The 24,690-nt window shown below is 39.1% G+C and overlaps 1 protein-coding gene across 4 annotated transcripts in view; it reads right to left on the reverse strand.

Moving 5' to 3' along the window:
• LOC105841811 (uncharacterized) overlaps positions 1-24,690 on the reverse strand; it is a 61,890-nt gene that overhangs the window by 4,138 nt on the left and 33,062 nt on the right. For all 4 annotated transcript variants that reach the window (XM_012691369.4, XM_038013183.2, XM_038013182.2 and 1 more), the window contains exons 5-10: positions 14,796-14,917; positions 13,545-13,769; positions 12,594-12,752; positions 1,660-1,797; positions 1,277-1,427; positions 510-671 (exon numbers count right to left, since the gene is read on the reverse strand). In XM_012691369.4, coding sequence (XP_012546823.1) covers positions 510-671; positions 1,277-1,427; positions 1,660-1,797; positions 12,594-12,752; positions 13,545-13,769; positions 14,796-14,917 — 957 coding nt within the window. The remainder of the gene's footprint in view (positions 1-509; positions 672-1,276; positions 1,428-1,659; positions 1,798-12,593; positions 12,753-13,544; positions 13,770-14,795; positions 14,918-24,690) is intronic.

Raw genomic sequence — 24,690 nt, forward strand, 5'->3', positions numbered from 1 at the left:
TGAAAATAAGGATTTATTGTTATTACAAAATTCTTCAAGAGATTTTATATTAATTTCATTTATTAAGTTAATGAATTCAGTTGTTTAGGATGGTCAAAATATCGTTTATTAAAGCACCATTGAAGTGTCGTAAGAAGCATTCAGACAGACCTTTGAATGTTCAAAAGTTAAGCGATTACGGAAATCGCGTTGCTCTATAGATAACTTTAGGAATTAATAAAGGTGATTTTTTTATCTCGCTGCCGATGTAACCTTTTGACGGATTCCGACATATGAGGTGTGTTTAGATTCGTCTCAACAGTGAGAGTGACATATTATGGTGCATTATTTCAATACTTAGACTGCATTAAAAATACCAACTTAAGCGCGATATTCTAGTTTTTTGCATTTAACTTTTTAATGCATACTTTAGGTACTGGTTTCATTCGATAATTTCGATTTTTCGATTTTTCATTCGATTTTTTTAAACTGTATTTAAAAGTAAGGATAATTTATATTGAAACACTAACCGGAGAATGCCTTGCAAGTAGCTCGGCGACCTGTTCCTCCAAGTAGGAGATGCGATGTGTGAGCCGCGTGTTGTCAGACCGGAGCCCCTCCTTGGCCTTCTCGGCCTCTTCAGCCGCGGTCCTCAGCGAAGCTAGTTCTGATCTTAAAGTTGCCGCTTCATTCTGTAAATTTATTAAAATATATTGGATAGAAAGTGTATTTGTAAAGTCGCGTGGGTGAAAAGTCAATGAAGTCGTTGTGACCTAAAGGATAAGACGTCCGGTGCATTCGTATGTACCGATGCACCGGTGTTCGAATCCCGCGGCGGGTACCAATTTTTCTAATAAAATACGTACTTAACAAATGTTCACGATTGACTTCCACGGTGAAGGAATAACATCGTGTAATAAAAATCAAACCTGCAAAATTATAATTTGCGTAATCACTGGTGGTAGGACCTCTTGTGAGTTCGGACGGGTAGATACCACCCCCCTGCCTATTTCTGCCGTGAAGCAGTAATGCGTTTCGGTTTGAAAGGTAGGACAGCCGTTGTAACTATACTTGAGAACATAGAACTTATATCTCAAGGCGGGTGGCGCATTTACGCCGTAGATGTATATAGGCTCCAGTAACTACTTAGCACCAGGTGGGCTGTGAGCTCGTCCACCCATCTAAGCAACAAAAAATAATGAAAAAAATGAACTTTAGCTATTAGATGAGCTTAGACAGCGGTAGCATACAGGGTGTTAGAAATACGGTAGTATATCGTGTTGTAGTTTAGTTTTACCTGTGTGAAGGCAGCTGTGGGATGCGAGGGTAGTGAAGTTGTCTGCGATCGAAGCACCACCAGTCTGACTGGACTGGCGGCGTTGACTGCACGCTGGAGCTCCTCTTGACTGTGACATGATATCACCAACGTACCGTTCACTTCGATCAACCTGGAAATAGATTTAGTTATGATAATTATTAATGCCAAGACGGATAAACTCGATCAACGTAAATAACTCTATAATAATGATATTTAAGATATACAATGACGTCATCAGAACGTGTATGAGACCAAAAATTACGTTCAGGAAAAGGAGAGAGTGTAATTGTTTCATTAGGTACAAATAGACCTTGCTTATTTTTGGCAAGACCGTTACTAATGTAATAAAATTAGAATAGGACCTGTCTCCGATTCGAAGCGGAGAGCCCTCAGCGGTCCAGTCGAGTAGGAGGCCTGCGCCGCGGGGAGCTGCGCCCCACGAGTTGTCGCGCGCTTCGATCGCCACAAAGGTCGCGTTACCGCCACATTCGCGTACTGCACTGTTTTGATCAGAAAACTTGAGAATTATTATTTCTTAAGTAAATCAAATGTAAGTTTGCAAACCCGTGAATATGGTCTTGTGGCCTATCTCTGTTCCAAAGCTATCACATCTCTGTGTTTAAAGATTGTTTGTTATTCCGTGAGCTTGTCTGCCCGAAAAACGGTAAAAACAAACTCAAGATGGTAGACAAATTAAAACAACTACGTTTATTACGAGCTCGATGGCAGCCCAGCGCCACTTGATGGGAAGTACTCATCGACGCTCATGAAGCATCAATAACATCAGAACAACTGCACCTCGGCTGTCCACCGCTGTGGAGCTTCAAGTCCTCGAACAAATCAATGTTGCGTATCGCATCATATGAATATGAGTTTAAACGTCATGAAATGAACAGAAAGACTTAATTAAATAAAATAATTTGCCCTCTTTCCGTTGCGCGTCGTGATCGGAGGTCCAGAGTGATCACGGCGTGTAAAATAAAATGATTTCTTGTTCACGGTTCAGGGATCACGTGTCGGCCGCTGACCGTGTGCAGTCCACACGTTTAAGGAATACAGGATAAGTCCTGTGATTTGCGCAATGTGTTCAATAAGTCTGTCAGTATATCATCCGGGTTTCAACGGAAAATTTCGAACAAAAACGTCATATAATGTGTGTTTTATTAAACCATCGGGCTGTGCCTATGCGTTGGGAGCGAGGCACGTTGACATTGACCCAACAAACTCCTGAGGTTCAATAGTCCGCGTCTGCACCTCGGAAAAGCGCGTTTTTCTCGGTCATTCTACTACCTCCACGGGTTGTCAGACCGGCTGTGCTCGGTGCCACGACCACCACAACCACCGTGAGTCTTGGTCAGCGGATTTATTAATTAAGAGTATCGGACCCGCACCGCGACCCTTCAACCAAGTGCGATTTATTCATCATTCTGTATAGCAGTCTCCTCATCTAAGCTATATTTAACACCCTAATGTCTAAGCCCGCAAATCTTATCTGCGCATATCATTGGTACCACCAAAATCAAAGTCCGTTGTTTCACTTAGCATAAAGTAGCATAAAGCATAGGTTTTAATTTTAAGAATATTACTCGCACTTTAAGCCTACGTATAAATAAGAACAGACATTTAACAGCAATAGCTGTCCGATTAGACCATTGGAATAAATATTGAGTTTCCAGTGATCATATCCACCCCAGCAGGTAAGTATGGAGGTCATGGGACTCGCACCTACGCCCTGCGCTTGCGCATACTTCTCTGATTGCCCTTTCCTGGGCCGCATTCAGTGGATAATATTATTCTAGCTGATGATTGAATCGAATTTTTTGTATGCGGTAAGTTTAGTAGTAGCAATATGGTTTAAATTTGTTTAATTTAAAGCTGCTGTTGGTGGAAACTGTACTGTTGGTCGTGGAAACTGCACTGGTATGCTCGTTGGCCTCCCTAACATTTTAACACCTGCTACAATTCTACAGCTGGATTGGGGACGTATCCTTACAGAAACTTAAGAAACGAGATTAAATTCTCAATTGTATCGATCTATTTTTCCTCCTTCTTCCGATTCTTTTTTTCCTGACTAAGCTTTTGGAATGCCTTCGTAAGCCATAAAGCTAATCTAACTGTTCAGCGGTACGGGTTAATTGATTTACTCTTTAACTAGATTTTGCCCGCGACTTCGTCCGCGTGGAATAGTTACTTTGGCATAACGCTAAATTTTACCCGCCTCTTCATTTACGTAGAAAGTGAAAATATTTTACTTTAACCTCTCAAAAGAGAAAAATACCCCGATTTTGAAACATTTTTTACTGGTGCTCCGCTTGCATTGGTCTTAGCGTGATGTTATATAGCCTGTAGCCTTCCTCAATAAATTAACAATCTGACACTGAAAGAATTTTTCAAATCGGACCAGTAGTTCCTGAGATTAGCGCGTTCAAACAAACAAACAAACTCATCAGCTTTATAATATTAGTATAGAGAATCATGACGTAAATAATGTAACAAATTTTGCGGGAAATGATTATTGTGAATATCGCAAAATTAAACAGACAAAACAGTATGAACAAAATCACGTTTTTCTCTTATGCTCTGCGCGATATAGGGCTTGGCATGTACAGAAATGATAATAATTTAATTTAAATATTCGATCATTATTTATGTTTACTAAGAGACTACCTTCTTATAGTAGTAACGCACTGCTTTCGTCGTCACTGATGTGCACAAACAAACGATCATCATTTATAATCAGGTGGGCCCGAAGCTACCTATGCCTTTATCCCAATTCATTGTTATGAAACTGGCGCATTGTTACTCAAATTATCGTTTATTATATCTTCGTGTTCTCGGAAGACGTTAATGTGAGAATAATGGGTTCACGGGCCCAACGGAGCACACGCAGCCCGCTCTCGGCTGATTCGATTTAGATAATCCCGTTTTATACGTTTTACAAGTATGACATCTGTTCACGAAAGGCTTCCACGATAGAGGAACAACATCGAGTTATTAAAAGAAAGTTATAAAATTTGTATTTAATAACTTATTTGTTTGTACTATTGGGCTGTCTATGTATTTTTTTCCAGTTTCACCAGGACAGGTGGGCCAGTAAAGGCTTAGCCAGTAAGGAAGGGATTAGCTAACAGCTGCCCGAGCACCTCCGAAGGAGACCTAACAACTCAAGGGCAGTTGCTTCGCGAATGAATCTACTACCGGATCGGCATCGCGACCCGCTGACAATCACGCTGAGAAACTCAACGGGCTGATGCATGGGTTAGGTTGCACGTCGGACTTTTTGCCGAGTTCGACGAGTACGGTTACCAGGGTCCTTGAGCCCGCTCCTAGTGTTAGAGTGTAATGCAAGGGTTATTGGATCTGATGGATCCGTAAGGACGTGTATGTCAATGTGTACCGCTGCATGGGTTTCGGACGGAGCGGTAGGTATTATAGTTAACTAGGACAGCGAAGAGAACCAATGTGTCTATCTTAGAACAACTGCTATCATATTGCTCCGAAAACACCTGATAGCTTAGAGAGACTGTTCGTGACAGGGAAAATCGAGGGAAAGAGACCGTGCGGGCGCAGTCCGACAAGATAGTTAGATGAAATCCGCACCACACTAGAAATCCCTTCCCACGAAGCCCTTCACGCGGCCAATGATCGTAAGCGGTGGAGGGATATTGCAAAAAGTAAAATCCTGTTGAAACATGATGGTCACGACCCTCATCAGTGAGGAAATGACGCGAGGAGGAGGAGGAGGAGAAGCAACGTCTTCAGACGAGGATGAAAATACAAACATCATTCAACAGACTTCTTTCGTCTCGTCAAATAAATTACTACATAGAAGTACCGACTTGGCTCCGATATCGCGGCGTCAACGAGCCACGGTGACTACTTACGATCCGCACGCTCGTCTAACTATTCATATGGAAACAAAGTAGATGCCTCTGAAGAGAAACATCTGCTTGGAACGATTAAATACAGCTTTGTGTGGAAGTAGTCATTCTTACAGTCGTCAAAAAGTTAATGAGTCGTCTAAACAATTTTCAATATAATTCAATCGTCCATTAGCGTCACTCTTGCATTTCTTTTCGTGGGAATAAACAAAACAAACTGCTTTTCGAGTGAGAAATATGAATATAAAAGCGAAATTACAGTGAAAGCGTCCGAGGTAACAGCTGCCGATAGTTTTTACAAGTTTTTATTTAACTTGCCTGTTTGCATCATGTTTGCATGGTCAAATCTTGCAAGTTTAATTACGAGTAGAATCTCTACCTATTATTATCCGTCAGATTCACTTTTTCATGTGTTGCTTTAATTTCGATCACAATACATTTTTATGGTGTGTTCTGAAGAATCAAATTCAAGAATTAAATGCAGATGTATGAACTAATTGAGGGTCAATAGTACAGACATAAAATATTGCGTACGTGTTTTGATATGTTAAAAAAGTGTTTTTAAGTTTTGTCATGACATGGATTCAGGGTTGATTGGCTTCTTATTGTTATTTATATAATTTGGTAAAATATCCGTCACTAGGATTAGTTTTTAAACTGTATATAAGTAAGAAATAAGCTTATACCTTAAATAAATGATACACAGACTCATGATACTCAGAGGTATCTCTGAGTACCTAAGTCACGATGAGGCCAATTCTTTTTTTATTTTTATTGCCCTTGTTGACAGACGATCATACGACCCACCTGATGGTAAGTGGTTACCGTCGCCCATGGACTTCAGCAATGCTAGGGGCAGAGTCAAGCCGTTGCCTACCACTTAATACTTTCCACAAGCCTCGCTTGAGGAAGGACATGTCATAGCGCTCGGGAAACACCTTGGAGGGGAGCTCATTCAAAAGCCGGATGGCACTCGGCAAAAAAGATCTCTGGAAACGCACTGTGGATGAAAGCAGTGGCTCCAGGTAGTATGGATGAATTCTACTCCGGTGGTGGGCGGTGCGATGGTAACAACGGGATGATGGTATTATCTCGAACAATTTCTTAGAGCACTCCCATTGGAGAAGTATATGACATGAGGGTGAATCAAACACGAGATATATGTCACCTTAGGGCAACGCTGCATCGAAGCGAACCCTGTTATATGTATATTAGACGCGTAACTAAGTTCTGTTTTTAAAATGAAAACACAACATTATTGTAAAAAAATGCTTGGAAATCAACCATTCGAATTGCCCATTACTAGCTAAAGCTCTTTACTATATTTCTGGCAGAGTTTGAATACCTTGACTTAAATAAAACTTCTAGATAATTATATACCTATTATCTAAATTCTTCAGAAAGAAAAAAGGAAGTTGTTTTCGTTTTTACGAAGGAATAATTTTTAGTGTCATAAAAACACGTGGTTCCTTGGGCGCTTGGTGGGGAACTCAGATAAACGGTCATCGTATTAAACAGATCTTCTGTTTTTGCTGCTATAAGACTTTTGTTTACAACTTGCATGTTAACTAACCGTTGCATATTGTTATCGATTGCGAGGCGATTGGTGACGACGATAGAAAAGCGCGTCAAGACTAGTTACAGTATATAATTAAAAGTACTTGTACTGTATAATCTCGCGTTTGATAATGTCATTGTATTACTTCCGACGTTTTGATCACTTTACAGTTTTACGGAAATTTAATTATACCTACAACTCGTGACGACCAAATAGAATACTTGTTATTTATGCGATAGAAGACACGAATCGAAATTAACAAATCGGCGTCACGAAAGCTTCAATCCGTAAGCTCAATAATAAATATAGTAAGTAAATTAACTACCGCAGTTACACGCACCGTCTCATTACTACAGTGAACTTAAGATGCAATATCGACCGGGGAGGAAGAACTCTTTTGATTTTTTTTTATATGTTGGAAATAAAAAAGTAATTCAAACTTGTCACAAATTAATTATATGTAAGTTACCTTTTAAAAGGGCTTATCGCCAACGTAAATTTTAGTAGTCATGTTGAATTTTAATATTTTCATTTAGCCTTAGAATAGGAAGTAAAACGAATGGAAAAACCTATATTTTTTGAGATTGTCTATAATCCATCAATAAGTCCACGTAAGTACATTAACTCAAATTCGAAGCTGCCCCTTAATGCGTACGAATCATAAAAAGCGGTTCGCGTGCGATGACGTCGACTACTTGAGTCTTGAGCTCATCATCCTCGTATTATCGTGAACTCAAATCAGATATAATCTACGATAATTTGACTAATACTGTTACTTTTCGTTCGTTACCAACATTGTTGCCTTGGAACCTTGTACCTACTTGTCTAAGGTGAGAATTCGAATTGGTGTTCTGTTAGATAAACAAGAGTAGAGAGATTAACAGAGAATTGATGACTCTTAATGAGGTCAAACATATTTTTTTTTACTTTACAAAGAAATGCAATCGATCTATTTAGTTCTATAAACTATAAAAACAACAAAAACTGGTAAACCACAAATAATAAGGGCACAAAATGTTTAGGGTTCCGCATTATTAGAGAATGCAGTTTTTGTTTATTATTATTTAAGCAATAAAAAAAAAATTGTGCTGTTTATGGTGCTCTGCAAATGTTCTCTCTTACAGATTCGTCTTGGTACAGGACGTTTTCATTCGTCAGTCAATAGTTTAATTTATCAGGACTGAAATAATTACGTATCGTTTAAGCACAAAATAACACTTTTGCCAAAGTTCTATAATTTTACATTTATTTCGTTGTGATAGACACATCTTGTTGATAGTTAGCTTAGTGGCTATCGGACGACTGCAGGCGTGAATTTCCGAACCATATGGGAAGCCGCGGGTCGGGATTCACGTCATTACGGATCCTCCTGATCCATTAACGGTGCTTTTAAGTACTACAAGCACCAGTCACCGTCCTTGTCGAACACGTCGCTTGCAACGAAGGGCTTGACGAGCGAATTAACCCACAGACATAGCCCACTGAGTTTCTCGCCGGATCTTCTCAGTGGGTCGCGTTTCCGATCCGGTGGTAGATTCTGCGAAGCACTGCTCTTGCTAGGGCCAGTGCTAGCATCACTCCGATTTGAACCCCGTGAGCTCACCTACAGGTTAGGGCGAAGCTGATATAGCCTCTCAAGGCATCAGCATAGGTAGGAAAAAAAGGGTTGGGATGAGGTATGCGTTAACGCCTTTGCGACTCATAGCGGTCGTGGTGTCAATTTTCAAATGCAGAAGTGACCAAATGTGGTGGTAGATATACGACCTATTAACTTTATAGAAAACATTACAATATTTTATATCGCCAGGTACGTCATCTACATATATCCTATTTTAATAGCACTATCTAAGCACAAAACGCACCTAAGTTTACTGATTCAATAACATTTATCTCAGACTCCAAGAATGGTCCTGCCCATACGAAAACATTGCGATGTACGTGTACATTCTCGCATCGCGGAGATAGATCTAAAGATAAATCGCAAGGCGTTACATAATTCAAGAGAATTCACCGTATTTGGTGTTTCAGTAACATGTCCACAGCGACAAAGATAAGATTGTAATCTTTTAGCGTATTGTTTTGTTTATAACCTACGTTCCCCTATCTGGATAATAAAGAAGCACTCACACAACTAGTGCTTTGCATAAGATTTTTTAGCACTCATTTTCTTATGCAACTGTAGGGCAGACAGAATTGGAAAATATAACTAATATTATGAATTCAAAAAAGAAACTCATTCAAGTTTTATTTTCATGTCTCAAAATTACGGTTACGACAGTGAGATATATGATAACAAAGTCCAGTGCATAAAACTAAAATAATTTGAATTATAGTTTTAAGTGTTTTTTTTTCACTATAAAATCTTAAATAATATGTAGAACGATCTAAAATGGTGTCTGTCTGTTCAACTTCAATGTGTTGCTCGTAATGGATAGGCTCACATATCCGTCGTCTACCCTAGATTAGAATCTGATCACACATCTCAAAAAACTTATATCATATCTGCCATATCCAGCCATTACTAGTAATATCTACCCATTACTAGCCATCTAACAGCTTGCCATTTTTATTCATATTATTAATATCTTAATAGTATCTCAGCTACCAGCAAACTAGTTAACCAGTGTGTGTGTGTCCCTTGAACTTCGAAACTGCCCTCAGAAATTGAAGAAACAAGCTTAGCGCTTCGTTTGGGATTTAGTGCAACCCCATTACACCTGTATGTCCATATTTACAACTGTACAATTCCAGCACCGAATATGTATGGCTATGTATTGTATATTTTGATAAATAAATATCTTTAATATCAGAATTATTTTCAGAAAGCCTGTACATATTATATTATTATGTAAATAATACACATTTGGGTTAGTTATTGTGAATAATGATTCTATTGTTTTGTTCCATTGGGAAACGAGCTGCGATGGTCTGAGTGGCTCCGAACCGTGCGTTTTGTGATATTCATTGGATATTGAAATGTTATCTATAAAAGATTTGAAATCTCGTGTTGATAGGATATTTTATTTTACGTATTACGAGAGTCCACTCTAAGGGTACTTACTACACACATCCACTTGAGAATTCTTGAAATTATTTTTCTTACATCATATAATATATAAATAAATAATACGCGTTAATTCCTGCGTTAAAGATACCAAATGCATCGCTAAGTAGGTACAATGTATTCAATTCAAGGGGTTTTTGACTTTTTATCCTTAGAAGTAGGACAGTGGCGTAACGGTAGCCAAAATTAGGTCGTAGAAGTGCCGAAAGATCTATGGTACGGTGTGTTGATGGCGTACACAGGATGGTGGCGCAGATGTGGATGAGAATGGCGGCGAACGTGCATTGTGGTATAAAAAAGGAGAGCACTATGGTCAGCAGTGGAGCAGCACTTATATTCTTGGCCAATAGCTGTTTCTGTCGTCTTTATTATTTTCTATGTTTGAAAGTCGTCGTGGCCTAAAGGATAAGACGTCCGGTGCATTCGTATTGAGCGATGGTGTTCGAATCTCAGGCGGGTACCAATTTTTCTAATGAAATACGTACTCAACAAATGTTCACGATTGACTTCCACGGTGAAGGAATAACATCGTGTAATAAAAATAAACCCGCAAAACTATAATTTGCGTAATTACTGGTGGTAGGACCTCTTGAGAGGCCGCACGGGTAGGTACCACCACCCTGCCTATTTCTGCCGTGAAGCAGTAATGCGTTTCGGCTTGAAGGGTGGGGCAGCCGTTGTAACTATGCTTGAGACCTTAGAACTTATATCTCAAGGTGGGTGGCGCATTTACGTAGTAGATGTCTATGGGCTCCAGTAGCCATTTAATACCAGCTGGGCTGTGAGCTCGTCTATCCATCTAAGCAATAAAAAAAAATGTTTAGGATACTTTACGGTTTTTACAATTACTGACGACTGATGTATCATATTACTCGAAAACATTTGAATTTTGTGCTCCGTACAGTGTAATACAGTATAAATTATTTCTTATCTTTTACGTTTCTTTGGGTAAATGAACTTGTAAGTGTTTTTTAGTCGAAATAATTAACGGTACACTCTAAATTGTCGCTTTTAGATTAGGACGGCTATTTCTTTAAACGCCTGCTGTGGACTTTGTTACCTTTATGGCATCATTAAGTCAAAATGATCGCTTCGGAGCATTTACCTAAGAGGTCATAAGTATCGTGTAGATAGCAAGTGCAATTTGAAAACTTTCTATTAAATGATTTGTTGTTTTGAGTCTGGAAAAAAACTTTAGACTGTTAGTTTCTGAGGCTATGGGATCAATTTCCGAGCTGGTGATTTAGCAGCGCTGTCGAGATGGCAGATAGCGACAGACAAATGACCAGTAATTGTTACAACACGCGCCATTGTTTTGGAGGCGGGGCTGACTTTCTATGGCGTTCCTGTGACTCGGGCCCAGGGTTACGTGGACCCGATGCTTCAGAATGGTTTTAATGGTGATTACTATTTTCGTAAAAAACCTTTTTTTTTAAAGATATGGTGAGCCAATGCGACTAACTTTTATACTTTTTTTTTATTTATTGCTTAGATGTGTGGACGAGCTCACAGCCTATCTGGTGTTAAGTGGTTACTGGAGCTCATATACATCTACAACGTAAATGCGCCACACACCTTGAGACATAAGTTCTAAGGTCTCAGTAGAGTTACAACCGCTGCCTCACCCTCCAACCGAAACGCATTACTGCTTCACGGCAGAAATAGGCGGGGCGGTGGTACCTACCCGTGCGGACTCACAAGAGGTCCTACAACCAGTAAGAAAGATACGATACCAGTAGTAAGAAAGAAGTGTTACTCATTTCTGCGGCATATCAGACTTGTGTTTCTTTTCGAAGTCAATGACAGCTAGGGTTCTTTAATCAAGCTTATTACTTAATCTATTATAGTGTTTTAACTGCTTGAAACCAGGTTGATTCTGGGCTTATCTGACCAGCAATGCCAATGTAGAGCTACTGATTAATACCTGAAAAGAATCTCCACGGCACAATGTACTAAACTATACGTAAAACTTCATGGCAACCCTATGTTGGCGTCATGTGAAAATCTCTCAAAAATCGAGGTCGACCGATGAGAGATTCTTAAAGTATCAATTTAGATATTCGCATGCAGTAATTACATGGTTGTACACAGTGTCGACACGTCAATAGAAGACGACCGTGCTGAATGATGTGGGAATATATGTCTAGCAGAGTAGGATTGAATTATTCAGATGTAGGCACCTCCAAATATCGTATTGAAATATTTTGTATTATAGATACGTATCCGTGTAGCAAGCAGTGCCAGCGCCGTAGATATTTAGTAGCTAAAGAGATGTCTACTTTGGTAATGAAATATGCAGAACCTATCTTCACGAGCAAGAGGAGTATACGTTTTATATATTGTACACTAGCTGACCCAGCAGACTTCGTTGTGCCTCAATCGATAAATAAAAGATCTAAACTTTTGTGTAAAATAAGCTTTAAGCAAACAAAAGGAATCCGTCCGACGGGGGACACATCAAAGGGAAAACAAAATTGTTATTTTTATAAAATTCCGAGCATTTTCATATTTATCTACCTTTTAAACCTTCTCTGGACTTCCACAAATAATTTAAGAACAAAATTAATCAAATCGGTCCAGCCGTTCTCGAGTTTTAGCGATACTAACGAACAGCAATTCATTTTTATATATATAGATAGATTGGCGCTGACATTTTGTATAATAATAATGAAAATCAGTTCATTTTGAGAGTCAATCATCGGCAACATCATAATTCCTAAAGTAAAGCAATCGTTAATTCCCCTTCCAAAACAATGAGTAGCACTGTAGCACTAGCAAAGTACAAAAGCTAACCTGTATAGAGTGGGCCTGATGTTTCGTTCTGCGGCCGCCTCTGCTTGTTCTATGAGCTGTGCCAGCGCCCGCGCCTGTTCGCTCAACGTCAGTAGCTCCAACTCTTCACGTCCCAACTTGTACTGCAGCTCTGCCTGTTGGATCCTAGTGTCGATGTTGCTGAAACCAAAAATACTTTTATAGGCATAAGTTTAAATCAAAATGCATACACGAAAATTATAAGTAACTAGCTGACCCGGCCGATTTCGTAGTGCCTCAATGGATAAATAAAAGACCTAAACTTTTGTATAAAATAAACTTAAAACAAATAAAAGGAATCCGTCCGACGGGGGACTCATGAAAGGAAAAACAAAATTGTTATTTTTATTTCATTACGAGCATTTTCATATTTATCTACCTTTTAAACCTTCTCTGGACTTCCACAAATAATTCAAAACCAAAATTAGCCAAATCGGTCCAGCCGTTCGCGAGTTTTAGCGAGACTAACGAACAGCAATTCATTTTTATATATTTAGATATGATACGTAAAGCTCCGTACATAATTACTATAAGGCGTAATGTAAGCCTGCACTGTAAAGAACAGGCATCCTGTCCAAGCAGTAATGTTTCCTGGTTTAATTAGCGAGCAGCAGTTATCCTATGAAATTCTGAGTTGAGTTGAGTCTTATGAATTCCGAGTTCTGGCTCTTGTGACCGGGTACCATTTCGTCAACCAATTACGAGCAATAAAAATGCATAAATCCGGACAAAATTGAAAAAAATTAACTATATATATTTATTATGTATTTAAAGTAGAGCAATTACTAAAGCCGATAGAGACTGCAAATCAAAATTAGCTTTGGAATAATATGGTATTGCATTTAGCACCGAAGTTTCACTAACCTCATGGACCTAATGACGCACAGCGTTACTTGGGTCCTACTTCTATTACCATATAACATTATCACTTACTCGGTAACGTGAGTCTTGTCAAGCCGTCTCCTCAACTCTTGTATATTCTCTCGTCTAGTCTCCAGGTCTGCTTTGACTGCTGCAGCACGTTCCTCTAGTGCTCTTTGTTCTTCTAGCGACAGTGTGGCGGCCTCTTCATGGCAACTAGCTCGGGACGCGGGGGGAGAGGCAGCTTGAGCAGCCAAACGCGCGGCGCTCAGTGAAGCGCTGAGTTGTTTCTTCAAGCTAGAAAAGTACTACTTTTCACGAACTTCACAAACACAGACATTACAGGTGATATTAATGACATTAATGATAGTTATGTGTTAGATTTTTTAAGTTACTAACATAGATTATAAGTAATTCTTACTAACAAAATATGTTATGGTTGAAAAAATAAAAAACTGAAATAAAGTATAAATAAATAAATTACAGAAGCAGCGGGGTTTTGATAAAGTTTTTATTTGTTGCTTAGATGAGTGGATGAGCTCACAGCCCACCTGGTGTTAAGTGGCTATTGGAGCCCATAGACATCTACAACGTAAATGCGCCATCTACCTTGAGATATAAGTTCTAAGGTCTCAGTATAGCTACAACGGCTGCCCCACCCTTCAAACCGAAACGCATTACTGCTTCACGGCAGAAATAGGCAGGGCGGTCGTACCTACCCGTGCGGACTCACAAGAGATCCTACAACCAGTTTTTGTACCACTTTGGGCTTAGTGGCAGCCTAGCCTAGCCTTTCAATCAAAAATTTACAGGCAGGGTGCCATTTGTTTAATTTTTTTAATCTCCTTTAGGTGTGTTCTGGATTGTAATAAATAGTTGACAAACATTACCAATCGATAGTTTTAATGACATAGCCGATGGCTGCGTTTATATTAGACCTACTATTAATTCCAATTTCATCTCGGGATTAATCTCAATAAGCACAGCGGAGGTATTATGTGCGGCTTTTTTTCCCCTACCTATGCTGATAGCCTTGAGAGGCTATTTCAGCTTCACCTTAACGTGTGTAGGTGAGCTCACGGGGCTCAAACCGGAGTGTTGCTAACACTGACCCTAGCAAGAGCAGTGCTTCGCAGAATCTACCACCGAATCGGAAACGCGACCCACTGAGAAGATCCGGCGAGAAACTTAGTGGGCTGTGTCTATGGGTTAATTCGCTCGTCGAGCCGTTCGTCGCAAGCGACGGGTTCAACGAGAACGGTGACCGGATCGCGACAAGTCCTAACACCAATAAGTGCATCATGCGTTACCAATACTGTCTACCTTTGTATTAATGTATCTTTGTCGCTAAGAGCATTCCGGAGCGCATCGAGTTCCCTGGTGACGTCACGGGCTCCAGCGCTTCGTCGCCGCGGACCCGACAGAGACACTTCGATATTCGCCATCTGCAACATAAATGAAGAGTTAAATCTGCTCGAAGAGTCGCCCTTCAACGGAGATTATGGCGCAGATACAGATACCTGCTATATGCTAGAATGGCTTACGACAACTACTTTCTTCATCAGATATTGATTAAATTAAATTTACTAGTGGTAGGACCTCTTGTGAGGCGGCGCGGGTAGGTACCACCACCCTGCCTATATCTGCCGCGAAGCAGTAATGTGTTCCGGTTTGAAGGGTGGGGCAGCCGTTGTAATTATACTTAAGGCCTTCGAACTTATATCTCAACGTGGTGGCGCATTTACGTCGTAGATGTCTATGGGCTCTAGTAACCACTTAACACCAAATGGGCTGTGAGCTCGTCCGCCCATCTAAGCAATAAAAAAAATATCTTAGGTTCGCAAATTTGTGGTTGTTGTTGTTGTCGTCACTAGTTGTGATAATGTGTTTGTGATGTCGCAAGAAGTGTTTTTTACTTTTAAAGCTATATTTATTAAAATTAAATATTTGAGCATCTACTCTAGATGTTTGAATAGAATCAATCAATAGAAGTATGCAGTAAAAGTACTCTTTGATGGTTTTTAATATGGTATAATATACCTTACTCGCATACGGTATACTGGTTTATATCGGAGTTGGAACAAGTTCTAAATCAACACAGTTGGCATGTAATCTATACTCGATAAAATAATTAGCTGTCTTGTAACTTTGCATCATTTCATTAGAACTCAAAGTGTAAGGGAACCGCTCCTGGAAACAGACCGGTTGTGCGGCGCTGAAGATGATCGGCACCAGAACACTAAAACTTTTTGTAGCTTAGATGGGCAGCCGACTCTTCTCTGAAGTGCCAATAACAACTGTACTAAGTTTTAAGTCGAAGTATGTTGAAAACGCAAAACATCACGCATACACATTTTGATACATTACAAGTTTGACGAGCACAGTATATGATGCCAAGCAGTTCTCTGCGGAACGGCTGCCACCCGCCTTGAGGAATAAGATTGCTAAGAAAAAGCCGTCAAACCTAACGTATGATCGCGGCTGCTTCATTGGAACTTGTAAGCCTACTTCTTAGTCTACTACTTGTAAGTCTATTTTTCATATAATACTCAGAGGAATTGTGTAACATACCATACTTAACATACCCACCGCGCGGGTAGGTACCACCACCCTGCCTATTTCTGCCGTGAAGCAGTAATACGTTTAGGCTTGAAGGGTGCCAAGCCGGCAGGGCCGGAAGGGCAGCCGTTGTAATTATACTTGAGATCTTAGAACTTATATCTCAAGGTGGGTAGCGCATTTACGTTGTGGATGTCTATGGGCTCCAGTAACCACTCAACACCAGGTGGGCTGTGAGCTCGTCCACCCATCTAAGCAATCCTCTTTTCTCCATCGCACCACCCGCCACGCGCCGAGTGTATTTTTAGACATATTATTTTTCTAAATACCATGCAGATCTAGGATGAATTACTTGATTTTCTTCTTCAAACGTGATTTGAAAAGAGTCCTCCGCGGTAGGCAACGACTTGCCTGTATCCTTGGCATAGCTGATGTCTGTGAGTGACGTGCGTGGGTAAAATGCATTCTAGTAACAATATTTGTACGCAAGCTTACAGATTTCCGGGATTGATAATTATACGATGTTACTCATGCATTGTGAAAGTCGTTCGTGAGCATCAATGTATGTACAGAGGTAATACCCACATAACAAACTATAAGATTGCAAGCAGACGGTGTGATCGCAGTGAACCTAATTTACATAAACGAATGTATTGCAATCAGAATCGCAACCATCCGAGCATCGCGCTGGATCTGATCTCGACTATCTGCGTTATAGTGCAGTGAAATGCAATGATTTCATTAACATTTTGATATGCGTAAATGGTCATACGATCTAAATGCCCACCAACTAAAAACTTGTTGATTAAGCTGTGACCGGATGCCATATAGGTATGTTACATCCATAACATGAAAGCCGAGGTTTAATTTAAACTTTATTGGCACGCAGAAAAGCAATAAAACATATAGTTTTAAAATAACATCTAAATCTAAACTGCGAAAAAGGGCAATTTGTAAAAAGCGTTAATTAGCTGCTGGATTCTCGTGCTCACAATCCACCAGATTTTGAGACTACTCACTCCCGTACCCCGAACACTAGTCTGGAGTACGGCCCTATGGCCCTACTGTGGAGTTACTATGAGCAAACACCCAGTTATCTGACCTTTGAAACCGAAACGTATGACTAGAAATAGAGAAGACAGTGAGTGGTATTTATACGCGCGAGCTTGAAATAAGTAAAAGCCATCTAGTAAAGCATCTAGTATTATCATGGTAGTATGACAGGAATATTTTCTTCAGCATTCACAGCACATATACTAATTTATTAAATACAACATACAAAAAGTTTATTCTAATTTATATAGATTATTGGTTCACTGATTCTTGCACTGTGTCCTATGTTACGCAGGAAATTAACTTTATTTATAGTTTCAATTCAGTTGGAAGTTTCTTCCAACTATTGTTTCAAGGAAGTTAATCGTCGTCGGCCCTTCCCATGACTGGTTACTGTTTCCACAAACATGTCTCTGTTCTCGTGTTAGAATTCTTAATCTATTTTTCCTTTCATGCTCTGCGCTGCTGATGTGTTTACAGATTATTTTTACACTATTGTTGTGGATGAACAAACCTGGTCTTAAGTGGTAATAGACATTACAACGGGAACGTTACCAACCAACTTAAAATTTATTGCATCTAATGGTGAACGGTCACTATTGACCAAGAAGCAACAATGCGAGGGGCACTAGCAAGCCACTGTTTACCATTAACGGTTATATTCCTAATTATAGCTCATTTTTAAAGGAATTCATACATAAGGAACATTCGAGAAACAATGAGGAGAAGAGTTAGTTTTTTCACTACCTATGCCCTGAGAGGCTATTTCAGCTTCACACTAGCGTGTTGGTGAGCTCTCGGGGCTCAAACCGGAAAACTTGCTAACACTGGCCTTAGCAAGAGCAGTGCTTTGCAGTATCTACCACCGGATCATCAACGCGACCCACTGAGAAGATCCAGCAAAAAACTCAGTGAGCTTTGTCTGTGGGTTAATTTACTTGTCGAGCCCTTCGTCGCAAGCGACGGGTTTGGCGAGGACGGTGACCGGTAAAGTTAGTTACGTACCCCGATGCTACTTGACTATGTGACTATGTGATAATTCCAGGTCGTAAGAATTAATATATTGATGAATAAACTGAAAGAAGAAATATTCATAAATGTCGTATTAAGTCTTTTGATTTCTCTGGTCAATAGATAGTAACCCGCAGGAGCCGTTCATTCTTTCATACATCCTTTAACTTGATGCGAAGGTGAAATCGAAATAAGCGTAAAATCGAATGGTCAACTCGACTAAGAGCCATGTAATAACCGAACCGTGAATACGCCTGACACGCCCGCCCGAACAAATCGCATGAATTAAAAAGCCACCCGCCGCCGCGCCGGTCAATAGATTCGACATAGGAACGGAATCACTACATAGCTACGAATAATAAAACTATCGTAGCTACAAAGTCAAAGTATATACCAATATGATTGATGTAATTAAGGTTCAATTTGGTTTGCGTACTATCCGTAAAGAAAAATTGTGTGTGGTTGCAACGACATTTATTGTGCGACTGACTTAAATTTTGACAAGTAAAAATATCGTAATTAGCAAAGAGTATAAGGTTAGTAACAACATACCGCCCACCAAAAGACTACTAAGTTCTTTATAAATCTATTGCACTAACAACGTCAAGGTGACTTCAAAACAATATTCTACAAAACGAAATAAAGGTTGCTTAAATACTAGACATCATAATACAATATGCTTAACTTGAGACTTAGTATTAATTTAATAATAATATTGCTACAGTGACATTGGTAGAGAATCTTGGTAAAATTACAAGATGACATTTCACCGAGTGGAATTCACCGGCAAACGACATAATTTTGTTATTGATCTTGCCCATAAGATCCAATATTTTGATCTGAGATAACATAGCATTAACTGAATCCCTCCATGTAGCGTCTTGATATGGGCGTCAGCAACGATAAACAAAGTCGCTTTCTCTGTCCCTATATCCCTAAGTATGCTTAAATCTTTAAAACCACGCAACGGATTTTGATGCGGTTTTTTTAATAGATAGAGTGATTGAAGAGGAAGGTTTATATGTGTTACAGCATCCAAAAAATAGTGGAGAAATACTGTTATTTTTGAGGTTTCTAATGTGATGTCGTAAATAATCAATAATAAAATTTCATGTTTCCGAAGCGAAGCGAGGGCGGGTCGCTAGTAAAAAATAACTTTAAACCACTTCACGTCGTAGACTTCACGGCTTAAGGTTGTCTTTAGTGGGTCTATTTTAGAATTTCGAATTGTGAGAAGACATTACTTGTACGGGCTATTGCCCTTGCCCGACCTATTGACTGCTTGACATCGACGGTGAAGGAATAACATCGTGTAATAAAAATCAAGCCCGCCAAATTATAATTTGCATAATTACTGGTGGTAGGACGTTTGAGTCCGCACGGGTAGGTTCTACCACCCTGCCTATTTCTGCTAGTAGTAATTCGGTTTGAAGGGTAAAGCAGCCGTTGTACCTACTATAAAAACTGAGACCTTAGAACTCATATCTCATGGTAGGTGGTGATATTTAACTACTTTTCTGTAACGAAATTAGCTTAGTAAGAAAAGGCAGGCTGGCCACACTCAATCCACTCAGTCCACATAAAGAGCTTGAAACTCTTAGATCTTAAAACTAAACGTAAGCTGATTCTCGTTATGTTTTCAACGGACTTATTTAATTACCCAAATTATGATTTAATTATGATTTAATTCCCATTCTTGACTATTAGTAATAGACATTCGGACGTAAAATTCAGTCAATTAATTTAATTGAAACTTCAACATGAAAACCTTCGTGATAGTGATTAATTGACCGTTATGGAAGTAGACAAATTTTTATTATTATTTTTTTGTCAGGAGGAAATCGCCGGACTTCCGCCCTTCACTGGGGATGTCGGAGTCGAACCGACTAAAACCTCCTGTCTCTCAACAACCAACGTCCAAACCTCGCATGAGACAAAACTCATGAAAAAGGCAAAGGGGGGAAAGTGAAGCGTTTAGTGCGGAGCACATCTCTCCCATCACCCTCCCCCTCGGGACGCCGGACTGGCGGTCGTCGGCGCCACGACCACCAGCCCTCTCGGTCGGCAGGCTATCCGAAGCCCGCCTAGATGGCGCCGGTTAGAATGGTCTATCCTACGGAATACCCCGCTGGGTCAGAACCAGCGTGGGTTGAGGATAGCCGGCCTTCCATCACCCGGATGCTCAAGAAAAAACATATTACGTAAATGAGACATTTAATAAGACGTAATGACACTAAAAAAAGGAAATGAAAGCGTATTAGTTATATGAAAGTGTGAATAAAACCTTCTCGAATGCTTCTTATCTTTTTTGCTGCATTTAAATGTCACTACGTCTCGACACGACAATTTACAAGCCCACCTGAGATAACATATCTCTGAATACAACAAATAATATACCTAGTTCTTTGAATTCGTATGCGTTGGGAGACGAGGTATCAACCTCAATATGGAAGTGGAATTTAATGCGTTTAGGAAGTTGATGAAATTTTATTTGAAGTTTATTTTATATTTATGTCTTATTTATTATATAAACTAGCGACCCGTCCTCGCTTCGCTTCGGAAGCTGTAATTTATTATTGATTTCTCCACTATTTAATGGATGTTATTATACATATAAACCTTTATCTTCAATCACTCTATCTATTAAAAAAAACCGCATCAAAATCCGTTGCGTAGTTTTAAAGATTTAAGCATACATAGGGATATAGGGACACAGAAAGCGACTTTTTTATACTATGTAGTGATGAGACATAAATGTAAAAGACGAGAACAAAAGTACATAGATCCAGACACCAAGTGACAATATCCTTAACAAATAAAACTGACTTCGATCGGGATTCGAACTAATTGAATCACTTATGTGATGGTAAAGTGAAGTTATTATTGAATAATTTCTTAATGGAGGTGCTGCTGTTGCATTGTCTCACCCGTTTTTGCCGTAAAGTACTTTCAAGCAATAATTATTGGCCGACTTCAAAAAGGAAGAGTTTCTACGTTCGATTGTCTGTATTTTACACATTAAAATGTATTTGCATCGATTGATCTGTCACGTGTGGATAGCAAGGGCGGATCCAGCTTTGTCACCAGGAGGGGGTCACGTAGTCAAATTTACATGCGTTCGTTCCCAAACGTTTGCCATTATACAAAGTTATTATATTAAATTAATTAAAATATATTGAAGATATGTAGTTTACATAAAATCTGTATGGTGACAAAATATATAAATAAAATCATTATATTCAATTAGTGGTCCACCTAAGTCCTGGACCCAGCTCAGGGGGTGGTCATGACCCCCACGACCCTCCCCCCCTGGATCCGCCATTGGTGGATAGATTTTGAAATATTTTTGCTGTTTGACAGGATACACTCGAGGAACTACCCGTTGCTAAGCTTATTTTATGTATCAATCTTGAAGTCTGTTTTGAATCTTTTTTAGATTATAATTTTTAAAATTAATAGGTATGTTATTTGATTCCTGGTTGAAGTAAGGTATCTTCGTGAATGATATTTGATGTTCAACAGTAGAACGTGCTCGATATTTTCCGGTTTCCAGAAAATAGTTCACGTCCATTCAATTTAGAATGTTTCGTTACTGATTCATAGTTTCACTTAGTTATTTTCGTAGCTTCGAATAGTTAACAAATTTTTTGGACATTTACGTAATAAATACCGTACCGTTAGTTTTAATCTGGTCAAACACTCGCAAAAACCGAAGATAAAACTAATTTCAAGCAAATTATATACGACAGCACGTTATTAATATTACCATAGTGCATAATATGACAATAAAAATACGCAATATTCTGCTTTCGTAATGTTTGTAGGATATCCCAAAGATTCTAAGTTACGCCTCAATCCATGCGACCTTTCACTCTCTATTATACAGAAAGAACCAAATTAAATAATAAAAACACCAATAACCGGTTCTACATCCTTAAAACAGTCTCGCGGTCCGTTACGTCCGGTCACATGGTCCAGTATATGTGACCTAAACCGCGGCCTAATCACATATTGCGCGTGTTTATACTACCATCATTGTTTCCTATTAATTTTAGACATATTTTCTAAAGTTACCTAGAATAGTATTGGCACCAATATTTTGATGTTTTTAATTGGACTTCAACTAAGCTTACTCCATGCAAACAACTGAAGAAGCTTTTTTGTTATTTTTATATTTTTTCAAAATTTTAAACTTTCATTAGCTCTCCTGTAAAGTAGCAAACATGTCGCTTAAACCAAATCGCTTTTAACACCTCGATATGATATGAAATACTAGTAGAGCCATAGCTTGAAATTGCGCAAACATTATTTATCGTCCAGCGGTACCTTAGCAAATAAATTCCCTGACGTACTGTTTTTTATTTTTTTTATTTCTTATACGGATGGACGAGCTCACAGCTCACCTGATGTTAAGTGGTTACTGGAGCCCATAGACATCTACAACGTAAATGCGCCATCCGCTTCGAGATATAAGTTCTAAGGTCTCAATATAGTTACAACGGCTACCCCACCCTTCGAACCGAAACGCATTACTGCTTCACGGCGGAAATAGGCGGGGTGGTGGTACCTACCCGTGCGGACTCCCAAGAGGTCCTACCACCAGTTATTACGCAAATTATAATTTTGCGGGTTTGATTTTTATAACACGATGTTATTCTTTCACCGTGGAAGTAAATCGCGAACATTTGTTGAGTACGTATTTCATTAGAAAAAATTGTACCCGCCTGCGGGATTCAAACACCGGTGCATCGCTTCATACGAATGCACCGGACGTCTTATCCTTTAGGCCACGACGACTTCGCACTGTACTGTACTGTACTGTATGTATAAAGTTCCAAAACAATCGCATAAACTATCCCTTAGAACACAAATAAACAAATAAACTTTGGGTACATAATGCCATCCTCATTGCACAGCCTGGAGAAACTCATAATTCTCGGACAAATGGAGGGGAAGCGCGCTAGAGGAAGGGCGCCAGCTAGATGGGTGGACTAACTCAAGGTGGTGACTGGAGGCCAGATACAGGGAGCGGTACATATGGCGCAGAACCGGACCGAGTAGAGAAGATTGACATACAGTCACGATCCTCAGCATTGAGGGAACAACCAGAAAGAAACAAACTAGACAGACACAAATATTATATATATAAGGGATTTTATGACCTGGTAGCCAAGACCTTTAAGTCATGTCTTATTTTAATTTATATTCATATTTTTATGAAAAATGATATTATGGAGTGAAATGAAATGAAGATGATTAATTTGAGATATTAATCAACTGGAATGAAATTAAATGAAATGAAATGAGATGATATGGGATGAAATATAATCTCAGTAAAATAGTGGTCATTTACTAAGATTTTCTCAGTGGACTTTTTGGAGGATCCCGAGAAGTTACGTCCAGCGGCTTTGTTTCATTTTCCCACATTTGTGCACTTTCACAGATATTAAACAGTTAATAAACCACCGTTATTACACATTTAAACCTGAAGAAACACTAAATAGACAAAATAAAACAAATCACACAACTTCACTCCTCGCGTTCCCGCCAAAAAGTCGACACAAATATTAGTTTTACTACACATTAGATAATAAAAAAACCACATGCTCACAATCGCCATTGTTAATAATGTAGTTGATTTATAATGATTTAAGATATATTGCCATCTCCAGTAATGATATGGGCAAAAATTAACAAATTAAAAAGAGCAAACGAAAGAAAGTGTGACGACTCGAAAGTACGAAGCTGGTGTTAATGCGTTTTAATTAAATGTTATAATGTTCATGTTAAGGCCGGTACTCATATACATGAGTGTAAAATATGTTTATGACGAAGGCAGTTAAGAATGTTCGTTAAAGACAGTTAGTAAAGGCATAGATAATACAGATAAATTTGTTATAGATAAGCAAACCCTAGCACTCAATAAAAATGTTTACGGGCGTGGGCCACTAGATGGCTTTGCTTCGATTAGTTTCCTCCTGTAGATGGGAGTAACATATTACCTACCCTACATTTTATTTTTAATGAAGGATTTTGTAAAACAGAAACCACAAATTGATAAAATTTAATCAATTTGTCCTTTTTTTTTTTTTTTTTTTTTTTTTATTGCATAGATAGGTGGACGAGCTCACAGCCCACCTGGTATTAAGTGGTTACTGGAACCCATAGACATCCACAACGTAAATGCGCCACCCACCTTAAGACATCCACAACGTAAATGCGCCACCCACCTGTCTTTAACAAATGAAGATTTGGATGAATTATTATTTTTTATTTTCTGTGTAAACAATAATTAAATGCCTTAACTTCAACACCATATAAGTTTAGGGGCATCCGCTACAAGATGTCGCTAGTTTCCATACAAAAAAATATTCGTCTTAAAGTATCGCAGTTTCAGGGCTCTGATTAAAAGTTGCTTTCAGATGCCAACATCGGAAATGCAAACTATGAGAGTATTAAAGCTGATCTCTGTAAGCTTTTAACTGTATACATTTTATTGACACCGCAGATAGTGAAGGGTTTTTAGCGGAAATAGACTAATTCGGTGGCACAGTAGTTCATCATACGTCGTTCATGTGATGAACAGGTTTGGTTG

Source organism: Bombyx mori, chromosome 10 (genome assembly GCF_030269925.1).
Source record: "Bombyx mori chromosome 10, ASM3026992v2".
NCBI classification, from domain to species: domain Eukaryota; kingdom Metazoa; phylum Arthropoda; class Insecta; order Lepidoptera; family Bombycidae; genus Bombyx; species Bombyx mori.